Source organism: Rhagoletis zephyria, unplaced genomic scaffold, assembly GCF_001687245.7.
Source record: "Rhagoletis zephyria isolate East Lansing unplaced genomic scaffold, Rhagoletis_zephyria_1.1 Rzeph_scaffold_00070, whole genome shotgun sequence".
NCBI classification, from domain to species: Eukaryota; Metazoa; Arthropoda; class Insecta; order Diptera; family Tephritidae; genus Rhagoletis; species Rhagoletis zephyria.
The window spans coordinates 322,797-349,532 of record NW_016157154.1 but is presented as its reverse complement, the minus strand read 5'-3'; the positions used below and the strand labels follow the sequence as shown (position 1 = coordinate 349,532).

The 26,736-nt window shown below is 34.4% G+C and overlaps 1 protein-coding gene across 1 annotated transcript in view; it reads left to right on the top strand.

Annotated features, from left to right (window-relative positions):
• The window catches only part of Ca-alpha1D (Ca[2+]-channel protein alpha[[1]] subunit D), a 435,534-nt gene that overhangs the window by 148,903 nt on the left and 259,895 nt on the right, over nucleotides 1-26,736 (top strand). The window contains exons 13-14 of the mRNA XM_017627184.1: nucleotides 5,174-5,340; nucleotides 15,551-15,638. Of these exons, the coding sequence (XP_017482673.1) occupies nucleotides 5,174-5,340; nucleotides 15,551-15,638 (255 nt within the window). The remainder of the gene's footprint in view (nucleotides 1-5,173; nucleotides 5,341-15,550; nucleotides 15,639-26,736) is intronic.

Here is a 26,736-nt window from a genome sequence, read left to right as displayed (position 1 = left end):
TTTCTGCACATCCAGAGGTCAAGCCCTTTCATTTGACACCTCATTTTTGAAAATCGAATGAACGGTGCAAATCTTATGCAATTAACAAAATTGCCTTCGCACAGAATAGTATCTCTAGCCACACCAACTTTCCGCGAATATTTGCCGCAGCATTTTCATTCATTTATGAAGGAGAACGACAGCAGTGAACCTTCGCGAAGGCATCGCTGCCACTTATAGCTACATATATGAACGCACGCTGTTTGGTCCATCAATACATACGCGTACGAACAACAGCGGAAATTTTTTCTACCTAACATTCGCGAACGCGAACTATCTGGACTGGTTTTATGCTTCACGTTCGCGAAGGAGAATCAATACAGAATATTTGAATCGTTCACCTTCGCGTATAAAATCATAAATGTATGTTCGCGAAGATTCATATATGAATATATCCGAACCCTGGTTTGCACCATGTATTGTCTTCCGAGAGAGTTTTGCTCCACATCGAAATTCGTGCTCTTTTATTTTCTAAGTGTAGCGAATTAAACTTCACACTTAAATTTAAGACATTCATAACAAAAATGTAAGAAGAAAATCCCCGCTACGTCCTCCCAAATATAAACTGGGACGCAAAATTGAAGCAAGTTTTGCCTATTTTTCTTTAGTTTATTTAATGTTTATTATGGTTTATGGATATGTAGCTCATTACTTAACAAACAACATATACTACATCCAAATTTCACACTTTATTCTTTCTTTCTTTATTCTTTATTTAAAATTAGTACAATAAGACTTAGTCTTTTGAAGTACAACAGCAATATAAGTAACTAAACAGATTTAGAGGTAATATTAATACTATTAATGCTGGGAATAAAACAATAGATGTACAAACTAAAAATTATGGACTAGATAAAAACTTAAATATTAAGAAGGTTCATCAACTAGACGAGAAATATGTATGGAGGGAACTTTTAAAGTTGCTTTTGTTGAATTTGGTTTTAACGGCATGAGGAATAGAATTCCAAATACGAATAGCGTTAATGAAAAACAGTCTGGCAGAGTTTTTAAAGTTGTATGAGGGCAGAATTAAGTCAGAAGAACGTTTCGACTTTGGAAAAATAAGTTTGTCATACAGATAACGTGGGGTTCTCATATGTATAAGTTTATAGAGGAAAATGCAGTTCCTGGCTTTGTGTAAAAATTATGAAAATTATGCTAAATTTCAGCAAAATTTGTAACCTTTTAATCAACTAAAAATCGCTTAAAACAAAAATCATTGAAATCGGCTCACTATCTGAAGACTTTTCGGGTTAGAAAAAATTGTTTTTTAATTTTATATAACACAGTCCGACATGAAAATTTTCTCAGAGATAAGACTAGCCATTTCTACTAGATTTTGGATCACTAAATTTGTAAAAATAAAAACTTGTATATTTGAATTTTAAAAAAATAAGGCGAATACCAACTGGCAAAATCGGCTAAAAACGGCAATTTTTTTTTTGCAAAACGGCTATCAAATCGGCTGCCGGCTAAACCGAATTTTCTCCGGCTGTTTGCTATCGCAACCGGCTAAATCTAGCCGGAAAACGGCTAAAATGTCAACACTGCTAATATGTGTGGAATTGAATTGCAAGTTTTGAAAATTTTAGTTTTAGCGTGTTTGCTCATATTGGCCAATGCTCTTTCTTATTCTAACTATTCCCTTGTTTCAACTGAGTTTTTAGTCCATATTGAATTACACTGGAACTCAATAAGCTGAATTTGAAAAACTTTGATTTCCATCCAATTTATACAAGTTCAGTTTATCAAGTGAAGTCACTTCAGGATATATAATAAATGAATTTCCTTGAAGGCAGAAACCGTCGTTGAGAGTTTATTAGCAAAGAAAAGTCTTCAGTGACTCTTGATCCGATTTTAAATTTGTTAAGTTTAACAAACATTTGTAATTTTTGGAAAAAATAGGGCACATTCATAGTCAAAATAAAGACGACACTAAAGTTGGTTGCAGCTTTTTCTCATAATCAATTATCAATGTAATATCTGCCAAAAAAATCTGCTAATAAATTTAGAGTCAACTTTATTTCGACTATGAATATGCCTCAATATCTTTAAAAATAACTTAAAGTTTAGCTTAAAAAGCGCGAATGAGATCTATCCATCATAATTACAACAGTTTTATTAGAGCTTTGAAACTTCACGTTCAAATCATTGAATTTCTGGCGCATATCCATAAAGCCACCTATTTTGCAAGCCACATATAAAGTTGGAACTCCATAGGCAAGCGTATGCGTACGTATACCTGGCTTACCAAAGGGATCCTAAAAGACTATTTTTTTGAGCTATAAACCTTCTTATATCGGAGCTTTCCCTCATAAATGAGCTCTATTTGGAGCCCTAAATGAGCGATTTTTCGTTCTACGCGGGCACGGAATCTAAAAAGGTACTCCGAAAAGACTCAAAAACCGATGAATTCGGTGCATTTTATGATTCTTTTTCAGTGAATTTCGGAGCTCTTTTGGAGTCATATTTGAATGTTTCTAGGAGTGTTTTTACAGTCATATTTGAGCATTTTTCATTCTTTTTCTTCTTCTTTTCTGATGGTTTATTGGAGTCTTTTTGGAGTCATTGTCTAACATGTCGTAATGCTTTTTTGATGTTTTTTAAACCCTTTTTAATATAATAAAAACAACTTCTTTTACATCTCGATTTTAATTTTTTTACTATTATTTGTTATTAAAATATAAAGAATTTTAATAATTAAAAATACAAATACATATGGGTGTTCCAGCGGAAGGTCCACCACGACANTATACACCCCGTGCAAAGGGAAAGCTGAAAATTGTCACGAATGTTGCGAACGCCACTATAATTGAAATGTGCAAAGCCCCCATTGATCTCACTTTTCCAAAAAAAATTGTTCAATGCCAAAGGTCACATATTTTTTTTTGAGCTAAATATGTACACTGCCGGAATAAAGTATTACCGCAGCAAATTTTTCACAATATATGAAACAATTTTCATTCTAATATTTTTCCGCTAATTTTGTATAAAAATATGGTTCATTCTACAACAAAAAACATAAAAATATAATTCCTTAACTTTCTACAAAAGTCGCAAAAACTCAGCAAATTTTCAACTTTTTAATCAGATTTTTTAGAATTTTTTTGAGTATGCAGGGTTGTAGCCCAATAAATTTTATTATAATAAAATGCAAGTTTTAAGTAGCTAGGAATTACCGTTTTTTTTCACGCAGTCTCTCCATACAAAAATTTTTTTTCGAAAATACTTTATATGGAAAAAATGCAAAACACCTTCAACAAAAAAAAATTCTCAAAAATCAACGCGATTTTTGACTAATTCCGAACTTGCATTTAACTTAAATTCTTTGGAATAATTTGTAGTTTATTGTATGAAAATTTCAAAACGATCGATGCACAAACGACTGAGATATAGCGAGTTTAAATGAAAATTTTGTTAAAATTATCATCAAGAATCAGTTCAGCCCAATAATAACATTTCAACCAACGCCACGCTGCAGCTTTTGTACGTTCGATTACAGGAAAATAAATAGCAAAGACAATAGTTGCGTTCCCTAACTCGCAAGAAGTTGCAAGAATTTACAGGATTTACCAGAAAGCGTTCCCGTACTCGGTTCTCTGGCTTCTTTTGCTTCTTTGAGTATGCAGGGTTGTAGCCCAATAAATTTTGTTATAATAAAATGCAAGTTTTAAGTAGCTAGGAATTACCGTTTTTTTTCACGCAGTCTCTCCATACAAAAATTTTTTTTCGAAAATACTTTATATGGAAAAAATGCAAAACACCTTCAACAAAAAAAAATTCTCAAAAATCAACGCGATTTTTGACTAATTCCGAACTTGCATTTAACTTAAATTCTTTGGAATAATTTGTAGTTTATTGTATGAAAATTTCAAAACGATCGATGCACAAACGACTGAGATATAGCGAGTTTAAATGAAAATTTTGTTAAAATTATCATCAAGAATCAGTTCAGCCCAATAATAACATTTCAATCAACGCCACGCTGCAGCTTTTGTACGTTCGATCACAGGAAAATAAATAGCAAAGACAATAGTTGCGTTCCCTAACTCGCAAGAAGTTGCAAGAATTTACAGGATTTACCAGAAAGCGTTCCCGTACTCGGCTCTCTGGCTTCTTTTGCTTTGTGACAGTTTTACAGGTTTCAACCCAGAAAAGTTGGGGAACGCAACTAATAGCAAAGACAAATTTAAATTTGAACAAATCGTCGCCTGGCTTGATTCAAAGCGAACATTTGAAAGCGCACCTACATGTTGTGCCTGTAGTTGAGCGCGCAAAGATGCTGACTACAATAAGTTACGGCCGAAAGCGTCCAAGTTCAAATCTCACCATGCAGAACATATAATTTACAATTTTTATTTTCGTTTTTTTTTTACTTACGAAAAAGTATCTGTGAAGTGCACAACGAAAAAGAAACTGGTACTTTTACAGGCAACAAGTTACGCAGCGGGAGTCAGTTGTAACCTCCTAAGACAATTCCATGTTAAATGCGACAGTAGAAAGCAGGGACGTGAACCGGTTTTGAACCGAACCGGTTTTGAACAGGAAAACCGCTTTTTTCTATTTATTAACTGAACCATTAACCGAACCGAAGTTTTCCACAAATGTTTGATCCAAACCGAAAACCGAACCACTTTCTATAAAGGTTTAAAGGTTCGTTTCAACCAATTATCAATAGATAAATGTACCCACTTTTTTCTTTTTTTAAACATGGTAATACCTACCGTGTTTGTTTACAATGTGACAATATCAAATGTAAAGGCAACCCATCTCGTTTGACAGACACTTGACCCTTAACCTTGCGCGTTGTTGCACTTGACACTTAAACTTGCGCGTTATTTTTTGGTCTTCGAACTGTTGAACCGAACCGAAACCCCGGTTCAAAGACCAAAAAACCGCTTTGACGAACTACCGCGAGGTACCGGTATTCGACTCGCGAAAACTGGTGAATTCGCTAGTTCTGTACTAGTACTTTCCGCTGCAGGGTATGTACATTCATACGAGTACATACATACACATAAATATGTATATATGTTTGGACTTATGTATGGTTGTTTCATTTTGTTCACTCTTAGTTTTACTTACGGATTTATATTCATTCACAATTACTATAAGCTCTTTCTATATATTTCAGGTACTGAATAAATTTGACTATTTTTTCACGGGTGTCTTCACAATAGAACTGTTACTAAAATTGATTTCTTATGGCTTCGTATTGCACGACGGAGCCTTTTGCAGATCTGCATTCAATCTTCTTGATTTACTTGTAGTCTGCGTTTCTCTAATATCAATTCAGTCCAGGTAAGTCGTTTCGTGATTTTTTACGAGCAAATGTAAGTATACAATTAGATCATTTAATTTATTATATAATTTAATTGACAGTTAGTAAAAGATGCGGATTCAAAAATTTTAATATATTTTCTTTATTTTAGTTTTTTTTGGATTTCTCTATAATAATGAATCACCATCTTTTGGGGCTTTGTATACTTTTTTCAGTCTTACAGAATAACGGCTAAATCAAAAAAAAATATTTCAGTATTTTTTTAAATTAGTCCTGTGTGAAGAAAATGGAATCAGTTGTTTTCCAAAAACATTTGTAAAATATTGCCGACTTAAAACAAACGGGGTTTCGACATAACTTCCTCGGGCTTAACTTCCATGGGTCCGTGACTTAAGTTTCATGGAAGGTGCGTTGAGCAATTACCATCATCGATGCTTTGTTGCTATATGGAAGTAAATTCAGACTTCGCTACGACAAATCTGCTTCAGAAATAAGTTCAATCATAATTTTGTATTAAGTGAGCCCTCTAACCGGTAAGAGTGCCTCAAGGCAAGGATCACAAAAATCACCTTTTTCATATGAAGATGTAATGTTTCATTACACAAGTGAGATCAACGCTCTTGATCATACTTTTGATGACATTTCTTTCTCAAATTAGAATGTAATCCGACGGGCCGTTTGCCCTCTGTAATCCGTTTTTTGCGAATAGATGGAGGAGAATATCGTGTTTTCGTATTAAAAAATTTCTGATTTTCAGCATCGAAAATTTTTATTTTGGAGACGTTTTTTTAACTCAAGAATTTTATTCCCGTAAAGTGTTAGCCATAAGCTTCACGATTTTATATCTACGGTGTTGAAAGTAGTTGGATTTTATGTTCTATAGCAAAAAACCTAAGTGTGCCTCAAGGCACTCTTGTCGTTCGGCGCGATGTTTTTTACGCGTCGCATTTTTCTATTGCGTTTTAGTTATAGTGCTTTTTGTGCCATCATTCCAGGCATGAGTTGCATTTGATTGATGCCACGCTCCGCTGTATCCTGTTCTGACACACATGCTGTGTGGGAAACCAAGAGCTGCTGGTTAGTCCTCGCACGCGAATAGGAGCCGGTGGCTGGTGGCCGTGTAGTCGGTTGACGCTGCATGGCTTGAGCAACAGGGTGCCGCAAAATCTGTGGTTCACTCCTTATGCGACCTAAGGCCTGAGCAGGTTCATATGTGAAGCCATCCGTTACAGGTGTTGCACCTAATCGATGTGGAGCTCGGATGAAGTCTCTGACAAACGCAGCAAAAGTAGATTTCTTCTTCAAGGTTGGGCTGAATTCCCGCCCCGAGAAGAAGGATCCGGAGTAATACGACTGCAAGGTATTGTTTGATGTATGAAAACGATTGATGGGGTTAGCCGATCTAAATGCGGCAAGGTCGTCGAAATAGTAGAGGTCGCAAACAATCGATAGCACTATCGGCGCTCTCAATGGTTTCAGACTATCGTTTTAACTATCGATGGTTTCAGATAATCGGATTGATTATCGATAGTTTAAATAAAATGCAAAAGTGTCAAAGCAAAATTTTACAATGAACGCGAATTAATTTCACATTAGCTTTTGATATGGTTTATGCGAGGGCAGTGAATTATATAATCTTTTAATTAGTGGGCTGAGGAAAAGGTTATAAAATACGAACACCCGTTAGTGACTAAAATAGCAACCATCTTGGATTGGCGCAGTTAAAAGGATGGATTCCTGCTCAAGCTAAATCTGCCAGCAGCTGCCAAAATAGTACAGAATGAGATGAAGCAGATATGCGTAAAACATAGTGCTGCAGTTCAAGATTCTTCAGTTTTTTTTCTATTTCATTGGTATGCTGGTTGAAAGTAGGAAACAATTGTCTGGTATAGATTAAATTATATAATTTCGTCAATATTATGAAAATATTAACATCACGAAAGGTGCAGACCCTCTTTCATTTTAGTAGGTATTAAATAGCTCTTGAGAACAGAATATAGATTTCGATAAACATAGTATTTTATAGCTCTGAGTCCCTAGAAAGAATACGCGCTGAAAATTTATGCATTCCATCAAGTTCGGTGGAGTCAGAGCGTACATATTTTCAGCAAAGCCGGAATAATTTCAACGGCACACAAAATAAAGTGGTGTGTGCTTTTAACCACCGGTATGTATTTCGACTCGCAGAATCGAAATCCGTTTAACTCGTACATAGGTTTGCCAACTGTACTATAATACTTATATAGTATTGTACTATCTTTCGGTCGGCGTACTATATACTGTTGAAAAAATATAATATGCAAAAATATTATATTTCTTCAGCTACAAATATAAATATATATCAGTAATTTGCAAGAAAAAATCTGTATCAAAATGGATGACCTTTACACTGAAATAACAATATTAAATGAAACATTCTTTAAAGTAAAAGGTCATAGTGAGGCAAAATTGCAACATATTTTTTAAAATACTGTGAATGAATTACCAAATTCACTTAAAATGATTTCATTTCTTTAAGACAAAGCGACTACCTCACTGATAAAAAATGAATTTTTGATTTGTGTACATTAATTGAAATTTTGATTGCGATAAAGCATATGATACTTTCATAGTTAGCAATGAATTGTTAAAAACTGCCAAGAGTGCAAAGATATGTATATTCTTAAAAAACAAATGCATAAGAAAGAAAAAAGGTGTATGTACACTAGGGCGGAGTAATTTAATTTCGAAAAAAGTGTGTGTTCGATTGTAAGCAAAAACGGTGAACAAACTATATACCAGGGGCGCACCCAGGAATATATTTTGGGAGGGGTTTTTACCTCTAAAGATATATCACCAGAAAATACTGAAAATTCGCTTTATGCAAATTTTACGTACAGTATGTAATAATTAAAATTAACTTTTTAAAGTTTCATAGATTGCACTTTATTTGCATAAAATTAAATATTCATTTTTTATTATTTCGAATACGGAAAAAATTAACTGAACTTGTATTTTTATTATGTATGTATGTAGCTCATTTTGGTGGAACGAATTCGAAGTTGGCAAATTAAATCTTCGAATCCTTGTTAAGTTCATATCAGTGGTAAACTCTTTTAGGCTGTAAAGTGTAAAACACAACATTAATAGAGTATGCATTGCATATTTTTAGGACAATGTTTTCATTCTATCAAAATTTCTTAAATCAGTTTGCAGCTGTCAAGAAAAAAATTCTCGTTTATTTATTTCTTCTAGAAAATTTACAGCAAAAGCAAAGTGCTTGTTCAAGCAACAGAATAATAAACAAGTAATTTTTAGCAAAAAAAAAACGGCTTTAAAAAAAATATATATATATCTATATATTTCATGATCCAATGATCGGATCTAAACCAAATTAGTATGGGACCACCTCTGAGACACTACCTTTCCGTTGCAAAAAGAATTATCGAAATCGGTTGACGTGGTCCAAAGTTATGCGGTAACATACATAAAAAAAAAAAAGATTCCGACGAACTGATAACCTCCTCCTTTTTTGGAAGTCGGTTAAAAATATTTCTTGTGATTTTTCTTGAGAGCGGGATTCTAAGCTTTAAGGTATTTGCGGTTTTAGCTTTAGGGGGGGTTATGTGCTATATACCAAAAATGGCGATTGACCCTCCCAATTTCTAAAAGAAAAACCAGCGTATTATAATTTTTCTGAATGAAATTGGCTTTCCAATTACAAAATTTTGTGTTTTCTTCATACAATATACTCGTCGTTTAAAGTACAAAACCGCATATCGTTGTTCTGCTAAACCGCGTGACTGACATTTTCTGCCAAAAAGTGGATTTGCTCACCGCTCTTGGGTCAAACCTTATCCATTGGTCCTGAATATACTAGCCAGAAATGTGATTTCTGTATAAAAGAGAGAACAATTTTGAAACTAGAGTGTTTTTACTCTCTGTAAAATAACTTATGCAACCTCACATACGCGGTTTTGCATTATCTTGATACGCGTTTTTGTACTTTAAACGACGTACTGCTGCTCCGTTGGAAAATTGGAAGGGTCAAACTTCATTTTGCACTTTCTTTGAGAATTTTGAAAATTACTCCGCCCTAATGTATACTTAAAAGTGTTTTTACTTTTTCTAATAAATAAAATACTATATATATATATTTGAAGTGTACTATATTTTTTCAGAAGTTTTGAAAATGTTGGCAACCCCGCTCGTACACCCTCAAAGTCTCGAAAATTGCGAACTTTTTGCCATTTTTCGCAATTTACTCGAAATATTGAGGGTTTACGAGTCAAACGGACCTCAGATTCGAATTCAGCGTGTCGAAATTCATGTCGGTAGGTGACTCTGGTTAAATGCATAAACCATTTTTCTTGTGTACCGGTGTACCGACTGAATTTTGAAATTTATTTTGTATGTGTGTGCCGGTGCACTCAAAATTCAGGCGGTAGACCGTTTTGAGTGCACCGACACACACATGCAAAATAAATTTCAAAACTCAGTCGGTAGACCGGCACAAAAAAAGTGGTATATGCATTTAATCAGACTTAAATAATCTTTTAGTAAATGAACAAATATTCAATAAATAAAAAGGGTCTTAAGTTTACAATTTCAATGTCATTTAACTTTGCATCATATGAAATTAGACTTGCCAACATGGTAATACATACATATGTATACATACGTAGATTATGCAAACACACATATAATTCAAATGAAAACTATCGAACACTATCGAAAGTCTATCGATGGTTTGTAAAAAACTATCGCACACTATCGATGTTGCCGACTACCGAGAGTTTCAGACCTCTACGAAACAGTAGGCTTTTGTAGGGAAAACCCTGAGTCATTCCAGTATGTAGAACCGGCTTCTTCGGCCACGGTACATAATGATGCCACTGATTTCATATGCGGATTTGGCGAACAACGATCTCTGAGAGAAAAAGTGAGTTGAGTGGCGAAAAGACGCACATTTTATATTACACAAGAGGAGTGTACGTATTTTAACTGCGTCTGTCTATCACCACATGGTTGATTAAGCTTCTTGTTTTTTGACCTGGATGCAGCTACGTAGCTTGGCGGATCTTCTTATGATTGAACCTAGTGCAGCAGAGTACTATGTTTCGGGCTCTGCGAAGTCCATCAACTTCGTTATCGGAGAATTCGTCCTGAATGCTGAATTTGCCTTGCCCACTTGCGATGGGGCAGCACTCGTAAGTTCATTCCAAACGCTCATAGAATAGGTATTTGTTCGCCTCATCATTCTCTTCCGCTGGGGCATGGGCGCAAATGAGCGAGATGTTGCAGAATCTCGTTATGATGGGGGTTGTGGAAAGAAACTCGTGGGCTCTTTCTCTCATCACAAATCTGAAACCGAATAGGAAGAGGAAGCTTTAGTAGACGTCGCAAGACAGTACATATTAATTGGTTTAATACATAATCATAAACTACATTGTATGACAGTGAAAAAAAACTCAATACGAGACATAGCACATCTTGTAGGCTTAGTTGAGTAGTGAAAAACTGCATACATGAAATTTCAAATATACCCTCAAAATCTTCACCTATGGGCAGAAAACTGTTCTTCTTTTTGCTTATAATTTCAACATTTCTAAACCAATTGTGAATTATCATTGCGAAGCAAATAAAAAGACGCTTATAACGGTTTATAGTTTACTGCATGTCGATTTAACATGACGGCGTACTTACCTTAAATATTAAAAAAAAAATATACATTTTTACCATTTTGTGTCGATTCAATCTCAATTTGAAATGTTTTTCGATAACAAACCATAAATAACTGCTCACAAATTATAAAACTACATTTAACCCTTAAATAGGCGCATCGAGAAAATCACACAATTAGTCGCATGGGGTCACGAGTGACCCCAATACAAGTGTTGAAATAAAAAGTTTTACAAATAAACAAAACGAAGTGTGTATTATCAAAAATATTAAAGTAATCTACTATCGTTAACTTAAAAAAAAAAAACCGAAACATAATTTCGACTTAAAAAAAAATATATATATAAACTTACCTCCGCTTACGTGCTTAATGCTATGTTAGTGGTAGCGTGGGTACGCGACAATGTTCTAGCCGTGACTAAATAAATAAAATGAAATGTGTATTGTCACTCTTTATTATAGTTAACTTTAAGAAAGAAAAGCTTAACTTTGGCTTCGAACTTACATACAAAAATAAAAACTTACCTCCGCCAAAAAATGTTATGTAAGTGGTCGCATGGGGTCAGGACTTAAGTGAGTAGCGACACAAGTGTACACGCCGATGTTCTGGCCATAATTTTCGTACCTGGCGGGAGCTAGGAAGCTGGAAAAAGGGCGAGCGCGGTCCAAGCGCCCCATGAAATTCTGTTTGCAACTTGAAATGACCTTGACCCCATGCGTCTAATTGAGGGTTAATTGTTATTTGAATGTGATACTCCACTTATATATACGATTAACTTTGACTTCAGAAATCAACTTTGAAAGCTTTTACAATTGCCGTTTCTGACGTTTTTATTTCACAATTATTCTCTAAATTATTGGAAAGTGTAGAATGTGTTCTTAGTTGGGAAATTTTTTCGATATACATATGTACATATTTAAGAGAAAAATGTGCGATAAACAAAATAATGTTTGTTATATTTGAAGGGGTTATAATCAAAAGGATCCAAGTAGGTCTGACATTGTTTTGAGATAATTAAGGTTAAAGTTGATTACTTATTGTAAATTCTGGGTAAATGCATTTGAAATGATTCTTCCCTGGCCAATATATGGCACTACATACAATATCCGAAATGACTTGGATCACTTTGTCACTAAATAAATACTATATTTAACTATACAAATATGAGTATAACATATATTGTCAAAAATGTCACTTAGATCCTTATGATTCTAACCCCTTCATTTGTGGATTGCTAACAGATAAGCAGCATACATAGGTTAAAATTTGCAAATAATAAAGCATTGGTTGATGTTTACACCATGTGTTTTAACCGTACGTTTATTAAAATTCAGAGGTATGAACCAAAATACGTATTTGTACTTAGCAGTGCATCTGTAACAAAAACTTCAAATACAAAGTAACAAAAACTTGGAAAAAAGGAAGATTCCCATTTCCAGTTCCAATGCTATGGTACTACAGGAAATACCACTCACAAAAAAACTGTTAGTTTTGTTTAACAAACTTTTGTGGACACAAATCTAAAACACAACATCTTGTGCAATATCCTAATGTTAAATCCGTAACGAAGCCTATATCGGTCATTAACAAAAACCGATACCGAACGAGTAGGTATCGATACTTTAAATCCTATATTTTTCCGGTATCGATACCTTCTTCCGATACTGCTTCCAAGTAAATTATTGTAAGAAATGTATGTGAATAATGAATACTAGTGTTGTATAACATGCAAGCAGAAACAAGTACTAAAGTAAGATACATATATTAATAATGATGTAAAGAGTAAGAAGTACAGGCAGTAAAGGCAGTCTATGTTGAGCTGTACTCGGAAGCGATTGTGTTTATTTGCTCTTCCTTCGCGTATTGTATAGGTATCGAAACCTGCATGGTATCGTTTCATCCCTAACTACGCTGCAAGGAAGAAATACTTAGAAACATTGGGTATGGGACACATAAATGGCAAGTGGTCAGTGATTTAAAGGTATTATCAATTTTAATGGGAATGTAAGGTGGATAGGAGGAACAAATGCACTCATGATACCACTGATACCACCAGAAAAAATTATATTGTCCATCTCAAGCTTGGTTACATGAAACAATTTGTCAAAAAACTCAATACTGACAGCCACGCTTTTCAATACCTTCGAGGTATATTTCCTAGGCTTAGCGAAGAAAAAATTAAAGAAGGTATTTATCATATTCTATCAAACGAGGATACTATATATAGTAAATCTTCAACCTTAGCGATATTTGTTGGACCACAATATCGCAAGGTAATGAAAGATGAACATTTTGCATCTAAATTAAGGCCAGTTGAAAAAAAAGCATGGGACAGCTTCATTTGCCTAACCAAAAATTTACTTGGCAATAAAAGAAGTGCAAATTACGACAACGTCGTTGACGAGTTTCTTAATGGATATTCTGAAATGGGGTGTAATATGTCAATCAACATTCATTTTCTACAATCACATTTAAGTTATTTTCCTGAGAATTGGGTCAGTTAAGTGACGAAAAAGGTGAGAGGATGTATCAGGAAATGGATGCGGTAGAGAAAAGATTTGAGGGTTAGAAATTGAGCATGCCAGCGGACTATTGCTGGTCTCTGATAAGAGAAACATGCGACGATACATTTTTTTTGCTCTTCTTAATATATATTCTTTAAAATGATCAATTTTAATATTGATTTTTAAATTGAATGTGAAACATATATATATTAGTGGAGTATCATATTACAATCTAATTTAAATGTAGTTTCATAGTTTATTTGCAGCTATTGACGGTTTCGTATCGAAAACCCTTTCGAATTGAGATCGAATCGAAAGAAATCTGTAAAAATTATTATAATTTTTGAATAATTAAGGTAAGTACGCCATCTCTTTATTCAGTGGCGGACCCAGGTAGGGGAAATTGGGGAAATTTCCTCCCCCCCAAGACTGTGTAACATGTATTTTCTTAATATTCAACTGAATATCGTGAAATATCATTACAAGAATATATAATAGGTTTGTCCCACAAGCTACTTGTAGAAAAACTCGAGCAAAGTTCAAACTGTGAGCGTATATCAAAGAAACTCGAAAACTTACTTGCGGAGCGCGTATATAGTAACTCGAAGTGACTTCGAGAAGCTTGGGGAGCAAACCTAATGAATGGATGCTTTTGAAAATTTTAATTCATGGAAAAAGTGTGTCAAATTTCACTTGATTTTGAAATTTTAGCTGTGTGCTAAGCTCGAAGTATTATTTTATTTAAGTAGGCCTATCAGTTTTTCCAATTCACTGAATTTTCATTATTTTAAAATTATGTACTTAATTTTCAATTTTTACTTTTCTTGTTATATTTTCGAATTTGTATTATTTGACACCGTTGAAAGTCGCAGCAAGTTTGAATATTTTCACATGTTCAGAAAACAACAAAAATTAATATTATTAAATTTCTTGAGATTTCTTATTTTTGGGGTAATTTCAAAAACTATCTAAATCCGGGAGATGCTAGAAATTTTGGTAAAATGAGAATATTTTGAAATGTACAAAATTATTGAGATTTTAGAAATTTTTATATTTTCCAAAATTTTGAAAATTTTATTTATCCTAAAATCCATCCTAAAATGTAAAAATGTGAAACATCACAAATTGTCGAAAAATTCATGGTACTTGTGTGTAAAAAATAGAAAATTCTTAGAATTCTAAAAGATATTAACATTTTTGAAAAATTCCAAAATTTTTCCACTTTTCGGAACTTTTCCAAAATTTTGTATTGATATAACAAAGTTTGAGAATTTTAAATTTTTTGAAAATTTTGAAAACATCAACGTCCAAAAATTTTTTGAATCTTCAAGAATTACGAAAATTTTTTAAACTTTCAGAAACGACAAAATATGAAAATATTTTCAATATTCGAAAACTTTTAATTTCGTTTGATCAATTTTGTATATTCGACACTTTTGCTTAAAAAAAATTTGTTAGAATTCCTACAATTCTCAAAATCTAGTATTCATCATTATATTGAATTATTGTGATTTACTAAAATTTCTCAAATTCACAAAGTTTTGAAAGTTAGAAACTTCAAGAAATTCAAATCTATCAAAACTAAAAATTTTAAATTGCGGTGATTTTTAAATTTATATACACGATATATGTTGAAATTTTCGCCCCCAAGAATTGCTGTGGGGCCGCCCCTGCTTTATTCCGAAATCCGGTAAGCTACATAGTACCTTTATGAGCGTATTTTTATTCACACAGCATGTACTATATGGCATTCCAAGTTTTTTGACTTTTTTCAATTTTGTTACATAGTGTATTATAAAATCTCAACAAAAAATTTAGTTTTTCATTTTAATTTTTTAGGAAACATTATCATTCGTTTAGATGTTGTTCGATAAAATAATAAATAAATTTTAATCAAGAAGTAGGGGTTAATATAATTGCCATAATATTAGTTTCACATAATTAAAGATAACAAATACCATACACAATAAGGCAGGTACAGAGCTTACCTTGCTTATCTACCTCGCAACCATCATATATGGATCTTTTTTATTTACAGATCTTTCTTTTTTCTATTTATTTTAGTTCGAATGCGATTTCATTCGTGAAAATATTACGAGTACTTCGCGTTCTAAGGCCTCTGCGTGCCATTAACCGCGCCAAAGGACTAAAGGTAAGCAAAACATGTGTCAATTATGTTCTAAGTACATAAATATACTCAATATTTCATATAAAGTACTACAAATCATTTGATTATTTAAATATTAATTATATATATTTCTTTATTTTCTATAAATTGCTATAAGATATTTAAATAAGGAATACTGGGATCCATGAATGTTGGCAATTGCGTATTTTGAAAAATTTTATTCTTTTATTCATGCGCACTCAACTGTCTGAAAAGTTGTCAATAAAGTCATAAACGAAGTAAGCTCCCGTGTTGTCACTTTAGAAACAAAATTAGTGGTAGTTTATTAATAAAAACTGTGGTAGATCTCTAACAAATTGTGGTAGAATATATGTAAATATTAAACACATTTGTATACTTTCGATTTCTCAGGCGATGTTCATGCACGCAATAGACACTTTGAAAAGCTTGGCAGTAGCTACGGCTCTTCAACTAACACAATATCCACAATATTTTTCATTACTCTTAAATTCATATTGAGGAGAACAGCTAATTTATGACAACAACATTTTGGAAAATTAGGTTAATAATTTTATCTCCGTAAAATTGTGGTAGTTGTTTAAAATTTGTGGTAGTTGTGGTATTTACACTGAAGGAAAAAAATATTAAAATCAAATAGAAACGGAATTGATCTTACTATAAACGTCAACGAAAGTACTGTATATTGGTAAATATTCAATTCAATTACGCGCATATTAAAATGACCGCGTTCGTTCTGAAAAAGCATCCGTGAAGTTAATAATCAAGACAAAAACTAAAAAAAAAATATTTAACTTGCATGTAGCCTGCAGAGGAATTCGAACCCTGACCATCTCCGGATATCAACAAATTGTGGCATGCATCTTTGCGCACTCAGCTACACCCAGGCATATAAATTTGCTTTCAAATGTTGAATATCCATCAACAGCACAGCACGCGATTTCTACGGCTAAACATGTACTTTGTATGAATGTATGTGTTTTCACCGCTCTCAGAGCGGCGCTCTGCATGCTTGGGGTGCGTATGTACAGTCATATATATACTCAGATGTGAACAGTCAAATACGCGCGTAATAAATTTTGTATGAAAATATTATTTTTAAATACGAACGTTTTTAAAAGATAATCAAATATAAAGTATTCATTTTTACTATGCATTATTTCCCTCAGTGTAGAGCTAAAAAACTATCCAAAATATGATAGATCTACCACTATTGTGATAAAGTGGCAACACTGGTTTGTTCACTAAAATTTCTTGACCAATTTGCGAGGTCTTAATTTTTTAATGATCATCGCCGGAAGTTTACAAGGCACAAATTCGCGATTTTTATGAGATTTAAAGGCCATTTGCGAGCTTTCGTGAGTACCCCTAATATTATATCACACATACATATGTGAAAAAAGTGAAAAGAAAACTTTTTTCATTAAATATAAAATTAAAACCTTTTATCTCACTTCACATGTGGGACAATTGTGATGTTATTTGTACATGGATGAAAACATACATATGTATGTATGTATTGTAAGTGACATATTTATAGCGCTTATTGTTAGGATTACTTATTATAATTATAAATGTAAGCGTGATATTATTTACATTTATTTATGTACCTATTTTGAGATACACATCTTTAAAGTTTATTGTTAAGTTGAAGTCTTCAAGAGAAAAATACAAGTAACTATCGGGAAATAATACTTAATATACTTAAATATGTACACATGTATTTTGCAAAGCGTTTTTTCACTTACCTTACGTTTACATTGGAGAAGACAATTGAGAATATGTATTAAGTAGTTGTCAAATTGTAAATTCAATTAAAAAGACAATACACTGTTAAGCAACTGCTGTTAGTGTCCTTTGGCGTGCATTTCGTATAACTTACTATAATATCAAAACCCAACAAAAAGTTCCTTATTGTGCGATTTTTTGCGATGATGTTTTGCTTCTTTTTCGCAAATTGACCATTGTCCAATATGCATATAGCAACTGGAGTATCTCCGAATTGTACCGTTGCGTGATATGGACAGCTTTATACTTTCACTCAAGAATATAGTTTCCTTTTGTTAGAGTCCCCCATGAATGATTGCCGGCGGGACGTTTTTCCCTTTAACCATTGTCCAATATGCATATAGCAATTGGAGTATCTCCGAATTGAACCGTTGCGTGATATGGACAGCTTTATACTTTCACTCAAGAATATAGTTTCCTTTTGTTAGAGTCCCCCATGAATGATTGCCGGCGGAACGTTTTTCCCTTTAACCAGGGCTTCATAATCAAAAAGAAAATACAGATTAATGCACACATTTACTGTGTTAACCACTTCCCCACAAGTGATGTTGAGGAGGTCTGAACTGCTTCGACTGCAAGCCCGGGCATCAATACAAAATGTAGTCAATTGATTCCTCCTGGGTCTCATCACAGTACCTTGTGTAGAGGAACTTTTTTGTTGCCATCGCTTGAGCATCGGTGCAAAAGCAAGTGCCCGGTGATGCCACAGGTGAAAACTATTTCTGCAGAACTGTTGAGTTTCAAGATATGTTCAGTTTTTCCAGTTGTACCGCGGCCATATTGGCCATTACACCTCACAATCTTTTATTTTTGCCCGTAAGTCACTATTGAGGGCTATGGTGTATTCGTAAATTTTCTGGCTATGTTCCCCGAAAAGTGGTTGTACTGAGTTGTTTACCCCGTTTGTTAACTTCTCAGAGATATAGATATAAATACCTGATCATCAGGGCCGAAGAAAATAAGCAAGAAAAAAAACAATTAAGCGCTTTGATAAGCACTAAAACATTGGTAAATATGCTGCAAATATGCTTGTAAAACAACAAAATTGAGCGTACAGTTTAATGTTTTTATTCAGTTTATTTCAAGGATTGAAAAATTACAATGTACAATCAAGTGTTGCTTGATATTCTCATAAAATAAAGATCCGCGCTGGTCGTTTTAATTTTTTTTTTATATTCGTTATTCTTCATTTGAGATAAATTGTTTTTAATCTTTTCAATAACACCAATGCCTTCCCGTGGAGACAAACCATTGGTTTAAAATTTTTGTACCCAAGCAGAAATGCAATTGAGGTTTCGGGTTAATAAAAACCAAATCTGTTTTTATGTTATTATTTGTAAACATTTCGACGAATAAAAAAACGCCAAAGAAATGGTCAGGAAAAATTTATTGAGTCAAATTTTCTTAAGCAGTACGAAGTTCTTAATAAATTTGCTATGCTTTCTACTATGGTTTGCTAAAGTTTGTTTGTGAAGAGTACAAAGTACCCTTGTTTTCGACAGAAATATATGCCCATTCCATTATTTCGGAAGGAAAAGTGAGACAGCAGGCTGTAAAATATCAGATGTCAAAACTCCTTGGACACTACTACTCACACACACGAAATACTTAATAGCAATTTATTTCTTGACCGTTTTCTTAAAAAAACCGTACTTAGCTTTATGCATTGAAATAACCAAAATAAGCATGATCGTTAAAATTAAGCTTGAATAAGCACCCTGGAAACCCTGCAAGCAAAAGCCTAAACTTTTCGGTCCTGCTGATCATCTAATCAGCTACTTCATTTATTTCGATATTGTTATGTTCGAAGTACGAACACAGAAATAGCTGCGTTCCAGCAGCAGTACGATTTGCAGGAATTTACAGGATTTTACAGGAAGCTGTTCCCGCACGACACCTTACATAAGGTTTATTAATGGCGAAAACAGCTGTTCCTGTAAATCCTGTAAAATCCTGCAAAACCTGCTATTCGTACCGCTGCTGGAACGCAACTAAGGCGACGTTGGGATGGCCTAATGATGCCAACGCAGCAAGGAATTTCTGTACAATCCCCAATTGAGTAATTTGGATCATTTTGCTTTTGAAGCATTTTTCGGCTGAAACCTTGCCCAGCATGGATGACGGTAAAGCTTTTATTAACTGATTCGCAGAACCTCCGAGTAGAGATCGGCGAAAAGAACGATCTGCATTTTACTTGAGCTTACACCAAATTTCGGCCAATTAGCTTTGAAATTGAGCTGGTGAGCGCGGAGTAATTGCGCATATTAGTAATTGCTGCACATTAGGGCAAAGAACGAAATGTAACTTTTTATTACAAAAAGTAATGCTATTTTTCTTCACAAATGATTTGCTATTTTTTTATATGGAAGGCCTTAAAAACTGCTATTCTTTAACGAAAGAAATAAATTAAAGAAAACAAATGTTAATTACACTACTCAAAAATTTTTGATCAACTTTAATCACCAAGAATGAAACAAAACTTTTCTAACGTAGAATTATATCCCGATTCCGAATATCACAATGGTTTCTCTGGGTAAGACCTAGTTTCTGAGATATCAGTGAAAATATAGAAAAACCCATAGTTGCAACACATTACATCACATATTTTCATCGAAAAGTTGTATTTGCCATCATTTCGGTTTATATCTGGGAGTGATTTGTAAAGGAGACTCCAAAAAAAGTTGTTTGCCTTCATAGTCATAAATCACACAAGTGGTTTGGTCACTATAGTAAAAAACATGCAGAAAATTAGAAAAAAATCGTTAATTTTTACAAAGTTTCAGATTATACCGCCTTCAATTCAGAAAAAGTGTTCGGAGGAAAAAAATATGCCCCCTATGCTGAAGAGATTTCTATTACAAAAAGCATACTAATGGAGCTATAGGATATATTTTCGATTTTATAGTCCTAGTTTTATGAAAAGTACATAACTTAAAATTTTCTTATACATAAGACTTTTGAGTAAAATTGTATACACATTTTTATAATTTTTTTTAATTTTATTAAAAAACAGCATTTAACATTCTTTGTCCATTCTTTACACACGTATATACATATTTAGAATCACAAACGATCAAGTGATACAATAGGCTCAAGGTTAGGTCAGGCTGATGTGTGATGACCAACTCACTTAGACCTGGCAGGTCCATTGTGATACCACTGTGTAACACTGGAACCTCAGAGACTATTCTGCATAGAACCATTGTGAAGCTCTTGTGAAGCGTAGGACTGGTTTTATTCCTACACCGGATAGTTCAGTGGGAGAGCTAAAAAAGTGCCTACCTAGAAAGCCCGCTCTGCTCTTAGCTAAAGCTGGGCAACTAAAGAAGATGTGCTCAACTGTTTCTTCTTCTTCCTTATCTTTGCAACTTCTGCAATATTCATTTTCATTTCATTTTTTCATTTTCATTTTTATTTAATTGAAACATACAACCATAGGTTAAATTACAATGTTTGAGTCTTAACACTAGAAAGCTTATGTTCTACACCACAATATGGCAAATAATTAAACAGAAGGAAAATTATTAAAACGAAGAAACAGTAGGGGAGGACAGAAAAAATACGAGGGACAGACATGGAGGTTACAAGCATACATCTCTAATACTCATTTAACAAATAGCGTAATAATTCATTCTTAAATTGCAAGTGTGCGTTTTATGTTTTTAATTTTATGAGGCAGAGCATTCCAAAGACGGACAGCGAAAACAAAGAACTGTCGTTCTGTAACTAAGCAACTGAATTTCATATTAAGTATATTAATAATATATTAGAATCACAAACGATCAAGTGATACAATAGGCTCAAGGTTAGGTCAGGCTGATGTGTGATGACCAACTCACTTAGACCTGGCAGGTCCATTGTGATACCACTGTGTAACACTGGAACCTCAGAGACTATTCTGCATAGAACCATTGTGAAGCTCTTGTGAAGCGTAGGACTGGTTTTATTCCTACACCGGATAGTTCAGTGGGAGAGCTAAAAAAGTGCCTACCTAGAAAGCCCGCTCTGCTCTTAGCTAAAGCTGGGCAGCTAAAGAAGATGTGCTCAACTGTTTCTTCTTCTTCCTTATCTTTGCAACTTCTGCAATATTCATTTTCATTTCATTTTTTCATTTTCATTTTTATTTAATTCAAACATACAACCATAGGTTAAATTACAATGTTTGAGTCTTAACACTAGAAAGCTTATGTTCTACACCACAATATGGCAAATAATTAAACAGAAGGAAAATTATTAAAAAGAAGAAACAGTAGGGGAGGACAGAAAAAATACGAGGGACAGACATGGAGGTTACAAGCATACATCTCTAATACTCATTTAACAAATAGCGTAATAATTCATTCTTAAATTGCAAGTGTGCGTTTTATGTTTTTAATTTTATGAGGCAGAGCATTCCAAAGACGGACAGCGAAAACAAAGAACTGTCGTTCTGTAACTAAGCAACTGAATTTCATATTAAGTATATTGAGAGATCGAGACGATTTAGTGAACTGAATCCGTTCTTTAAGATACTTAAGCTCCTGAGTTGTAATGATCTTATGAAGGAGTGTACGACATTTTAGTTTTAGTAAGTCATCAAACGGTACCCGAAAAATTTGGGTGGCAAAAACAGAAATGTGATCACGACGTTTAATACAATAGACATACCTTGCGATGTTGTTATAGAGGACATTAAGTTTACCACGACACACACTGTCACAACTAGCATACTGTTCACAGCCATACAATAACGTTGGTAACAAAAAAGTTTTAGCTAAAAGCAGTCGAGTTCTCACTGGTGTAAAGTGTTGCGTAGTCCATAAAGACCGAAGCATGCCATAAACCTTGCCTATTATATTGTAAATGTGGGTACTCCATGACAAAGTTCTATTAAAAAATACCTCTAAGTTCCTAAGTGTCCACAAATTTTATCACAGAGTTGTTGAGTTTTATTTCCATAAAGTCGTCAGTATTGAACGTCTTCTTATAAATAGCGATGCACTGGGATTTGTTTGGATTCAGGACTAAACCATTATCGCATGCCCACCTATTTACGAGTTCAGGTCAGTAATACAGTTATTAATGGACGCAAAACGACAGTTAACATATAATTGAACGTCATCTGCATAGATATGTACATCACTATGTTTTAAGACATTATGCAGGTCGTTAATGTACAACACAAACAACAATGGACCCAGAATGAAACCCTGGGGAACGTCCCGGGTTATAGGTAAACAGCTGGACGTTACGTTGCCAGCACATACTACCTGTGCACGATCTCTAATGTACGATTTCACTAAATTTAAGGCCGTTTGTGAGAAGTTAAATAAGTTTTTAAGTTTTAGACATAGGATTTCATGACTAACGGTATCAAAGGCTTTTGAATGGTCAAGAAGAGTTAGAAAGGTTACGTGATTGTTGTCGATGCTCTGTCTAATATCATCAGAAACTTTAATGAGTGCCGTCGTACAACTCCTGTTAGACCTAAATCCAGATTGATAAGGGTTAAGCAAAGAGTTGCGACTTGAGTAGAAATTTATCTGGCGGTGCATAATGCGCTCGAGGACTTTGGACAGGAAGGGAAGTATCGCAAGACGCCTATAATCACCATTGGGTTTTTCAATTGGAACTATCTTAGCTCTTTTCCAACAGAGTGGGAAATCCGAAGTTGCTAAGATGGTATTCAGAGCAAAAGTTACGTAAGGTGGATTTTAGGTAGAATGCACTTGAAGAACTTAGGATGAATACCATCAGAACCAGTAGCATTCGACTTAACGCTAAGTATAAACTGAACAACTTCACAATCATCAACACTTTCGAAACGAAAACCAGAAGACGTAACATTCAAACAAGTACTATACCTTACAGGACATATATTGCAGCATTCAGCAGACAATCACAAATTTTTTGTTAAGCTCATTCACATCTAAATTTTCCGACACATAATTGCTTTTGTTACCAATCCCAATTTCATGAATACGTTTCCGTGTCTTTTTAGAACCTATTGCAATGCTGAATTGATGTTCATAATACTTAAGCTTTTGCTGTTTTATGGCTCTGGTAACTTCTCTTCTCCGAGCCTTGAAATCACTGTAGGTTGTTTCACACCTAGATCGCTTCCATTTACGACAAGCCGCGTTGCGCTTGTGAATCAGTTTCTTAATATAATTGTTAACCCAAGGGCGGTTAAGAACGCTGGTTGGTGTATTATTATGAGTCTGAATAAAATTGATCTGATCGTTTGAAGAAACGAAGTTGTAGACGGATCCCCAATCGGTAGCATCGACAGCCACTACAAGTTGCTTATAATCAATGTGTTGAAAGTCCCGATATGAAAACGATAACTCATTACAAATGTCCATGAAATAAAATGTCAGAAAGATGAGATCGTGCTTGCAAAAATTCGGAACGGATAGTTGGCCGTAGATTAGTATTTTTGATATATCACTTACAAAAAATAAGTCCAAAAGAGTGCAGCTGGTTTGAGTCAGGAGTCCTTATGTTGGCAGAATACAGACCCAAATTTTTCATTTCTGTTGAAAATGTACCTTCTCGAAGTAGGTCGCTGTTAAAATCCCCGGCTATAACTATGTTGTTGTAGTTTAGAGTAAGATTTCCGATGAAATCCATAAAGTGCTCATACGAAACATGTTTGTTAGGTCTGTAAACACAGCCTATGATAATTTTATTGCAATTAGATATAATTTCGGCAAAAATATATTCTATAGAACTGGAAGCTTCCGAAGTACACTTAAGTTTACAAGATAAACCAGATTTGACAAATACGGCAACACCACCACCATGACTAGCTCTATCTTGACGAAACAGTTTATACCCATTAACACAAAACAAACTATCACTGTGCCACAACGAGAACCAAGTTTCAGACACACACACAACATCTACATCAGAAGATCCAAAAATATATCTAAACTCGTCAATTTTGACTGGTAAACTTTGAGCGTTTAGATGACATACTTTTAAGCCTTGCTTTTGCTTACTTAGGATACGTATCATATTAAAAGTGCTGTCATTGCATTTGGAACAAAATCGATCATCCACACTCATTTAGACAAAAGAGAACACACCGCACATTAAGAGAAAATAGAATTTCCCGATATGTGCCAAACGCATTATAACATATAATATTCACAAACGAAAGTGAGGAGAGTGTCTTTAGTAATAAAAGGTAGAAAAAAGAAGAGCAGAGCGAGTAACAAAGTTTCTTACGAATAAAACATATGAGAAGACCCCTTAGTCATTTGCTATTTTGCAGTAGTTTCTCTAAGGACTCTTTGCAAAGGATCTTGACGGCAGTACCACCAGTTTGGACACGAACAAACACCTCACCTCTCAAAGAAAAAGCAGTTTTAATTCGCTTTTGCTTTTTAAGCTGGGTAGCAAACTGCATTACATTTAGTGAGGCACTCGCTTAAGAAGATTCTCTCCCCTACCTTGTATCCGATATCTCGTAGTTGTATTCCTCTGCTGTTAGTTTTGTAAAACCCAGTAAAAGCTTTAAACGATCTTGGGGAGAAAAGAGCTTCACAATTATTGGGGCACTCTTGGAGTTACTGTTCCTGCGTACACGAAAAGCTGCTCGAAATGGGGGAGGGTCCAGTTGAACTGCGCGGCAGATTTTATTAAAAATCTCGTCAACAACCTCACCTGTAGAAATAGGTATACCCCGCACTATGACATCGGCGGCAACGCTGTTGTTCTCGTGCTTTTTTAGTTCCGCCTGAAGCGAGTCTACTTTGTGGCACAGCAGTTCAAATTTAGCACATTCCCGCTCAACCTTCTCGAGTCTAACCTCAAACTTGCACATGTCTTGTTTGACATTGGCCACATCAGCAGCTACCTCGCTTATCCTCTGCATTAATCGATCCTCAGACTCCTTCAAGCGAGCGGCTATCAGATCCACCACGCTCTCAATTTTTGCCTCGAGTAGTGACAGCCAAACGGAGGATGGCGGACTCTCGTTTTTACCAGGTTTTAAATGCGGTGTAGTTGGCATTTGGGACGAACTACCAACCAATCGAGCTGATTTCGTGCGCGTCGACATTGTTAGAAGTTGCAAATTAATTTCATTATATATATATATTTATCTGTTTTTAAAGTCAGCAAACTATTCAATATTTTGCGGATAGTGCAGACGTTGTGTTAGGTTTGCTAATTATCACAGCTCACCAGTAGATGGCGCTAGCCGCAGAACGTAGATATAAACAGCTGACTCGGCAACAAATCCCAACTGCTTACATTTGTTTTTTTGTTCGTTTGCTAGATTGTATTTAGGGTTGCCAGATTCTGAAAATACATTTCTATTTTCGATAGAAAAAAAGCAGCACAAGCAGTTTTTTTAATTTTTTGTGCCACTTATTATTACAAATTACCATTAATTAGGTACAAACAAATAAAGATATCATAGAAAACTTCTTCAAAGCAACAATAAATGTTAAAAATAAATAACTAAATTCTACAAAAGAGTTCCAGACTCTTCCTGAATGTGTGGCAACTTTTTTTAATCTAAGCCTTATAATTGATTTAATATTTCTCTGATTTTTATACCCGAGCGCCCTGCACGCACCTGGCTACGACCATGCTTATGCAGCGTTTTTTCTGCATTTAAAATGCAACATTTAGCACTTTCGAACATATGTTTTCGAAGAGCGTTCATGCTATCGCATTTAGCAAATGTACTTTTACGCGAGTTCGAAATCTTATACTTTTGACAAACAGCCGTGTTCTAGTCGCTTATTCAGATCCATATCTATTACGATCAATTTTCACGCAGAAGATAATGTTCAAAAAACCCTACTGAAAAGGAAAAAATAAATTTTAAACCAAAAATTTAATACAAAAACTTGAATTGTTTTAAACATAACCGAACATTTGTTTGTGTATACATTCATTTGTCGGTGCTGTCAATTAAAATTTCATTACTTAATTAAAAAAAAAAAAACCAAGTAAGAAAGTCCAAGTTCGGGTGGAGCCGAACATTAAATACCCGGCGCAAGTATTAAATATATGTTTTTTCACCTTTCCGAAAGCTACCGCTAGATGGTAAGCCGGGGTGTATCAAGCATTTCTGAAATTTACCGTTATATGAGAAGCGGCCGTTATTTTAGTCCGACTTCAATAATTTTCAACGTTTTGCTTATATGTGGCAAGCACAATAACCACACCGAGTTTGGTACAAATTAGTATAACGGTTACCGATATACATATATGTGATCATAAGTGGGCGGTGCCACGCCCATTTTCCAAAATTTTACCATAAACGTATTTCTTGGTAAAGAATTGTTGCAAGCATCAATTTTGAATAAATTAGCTT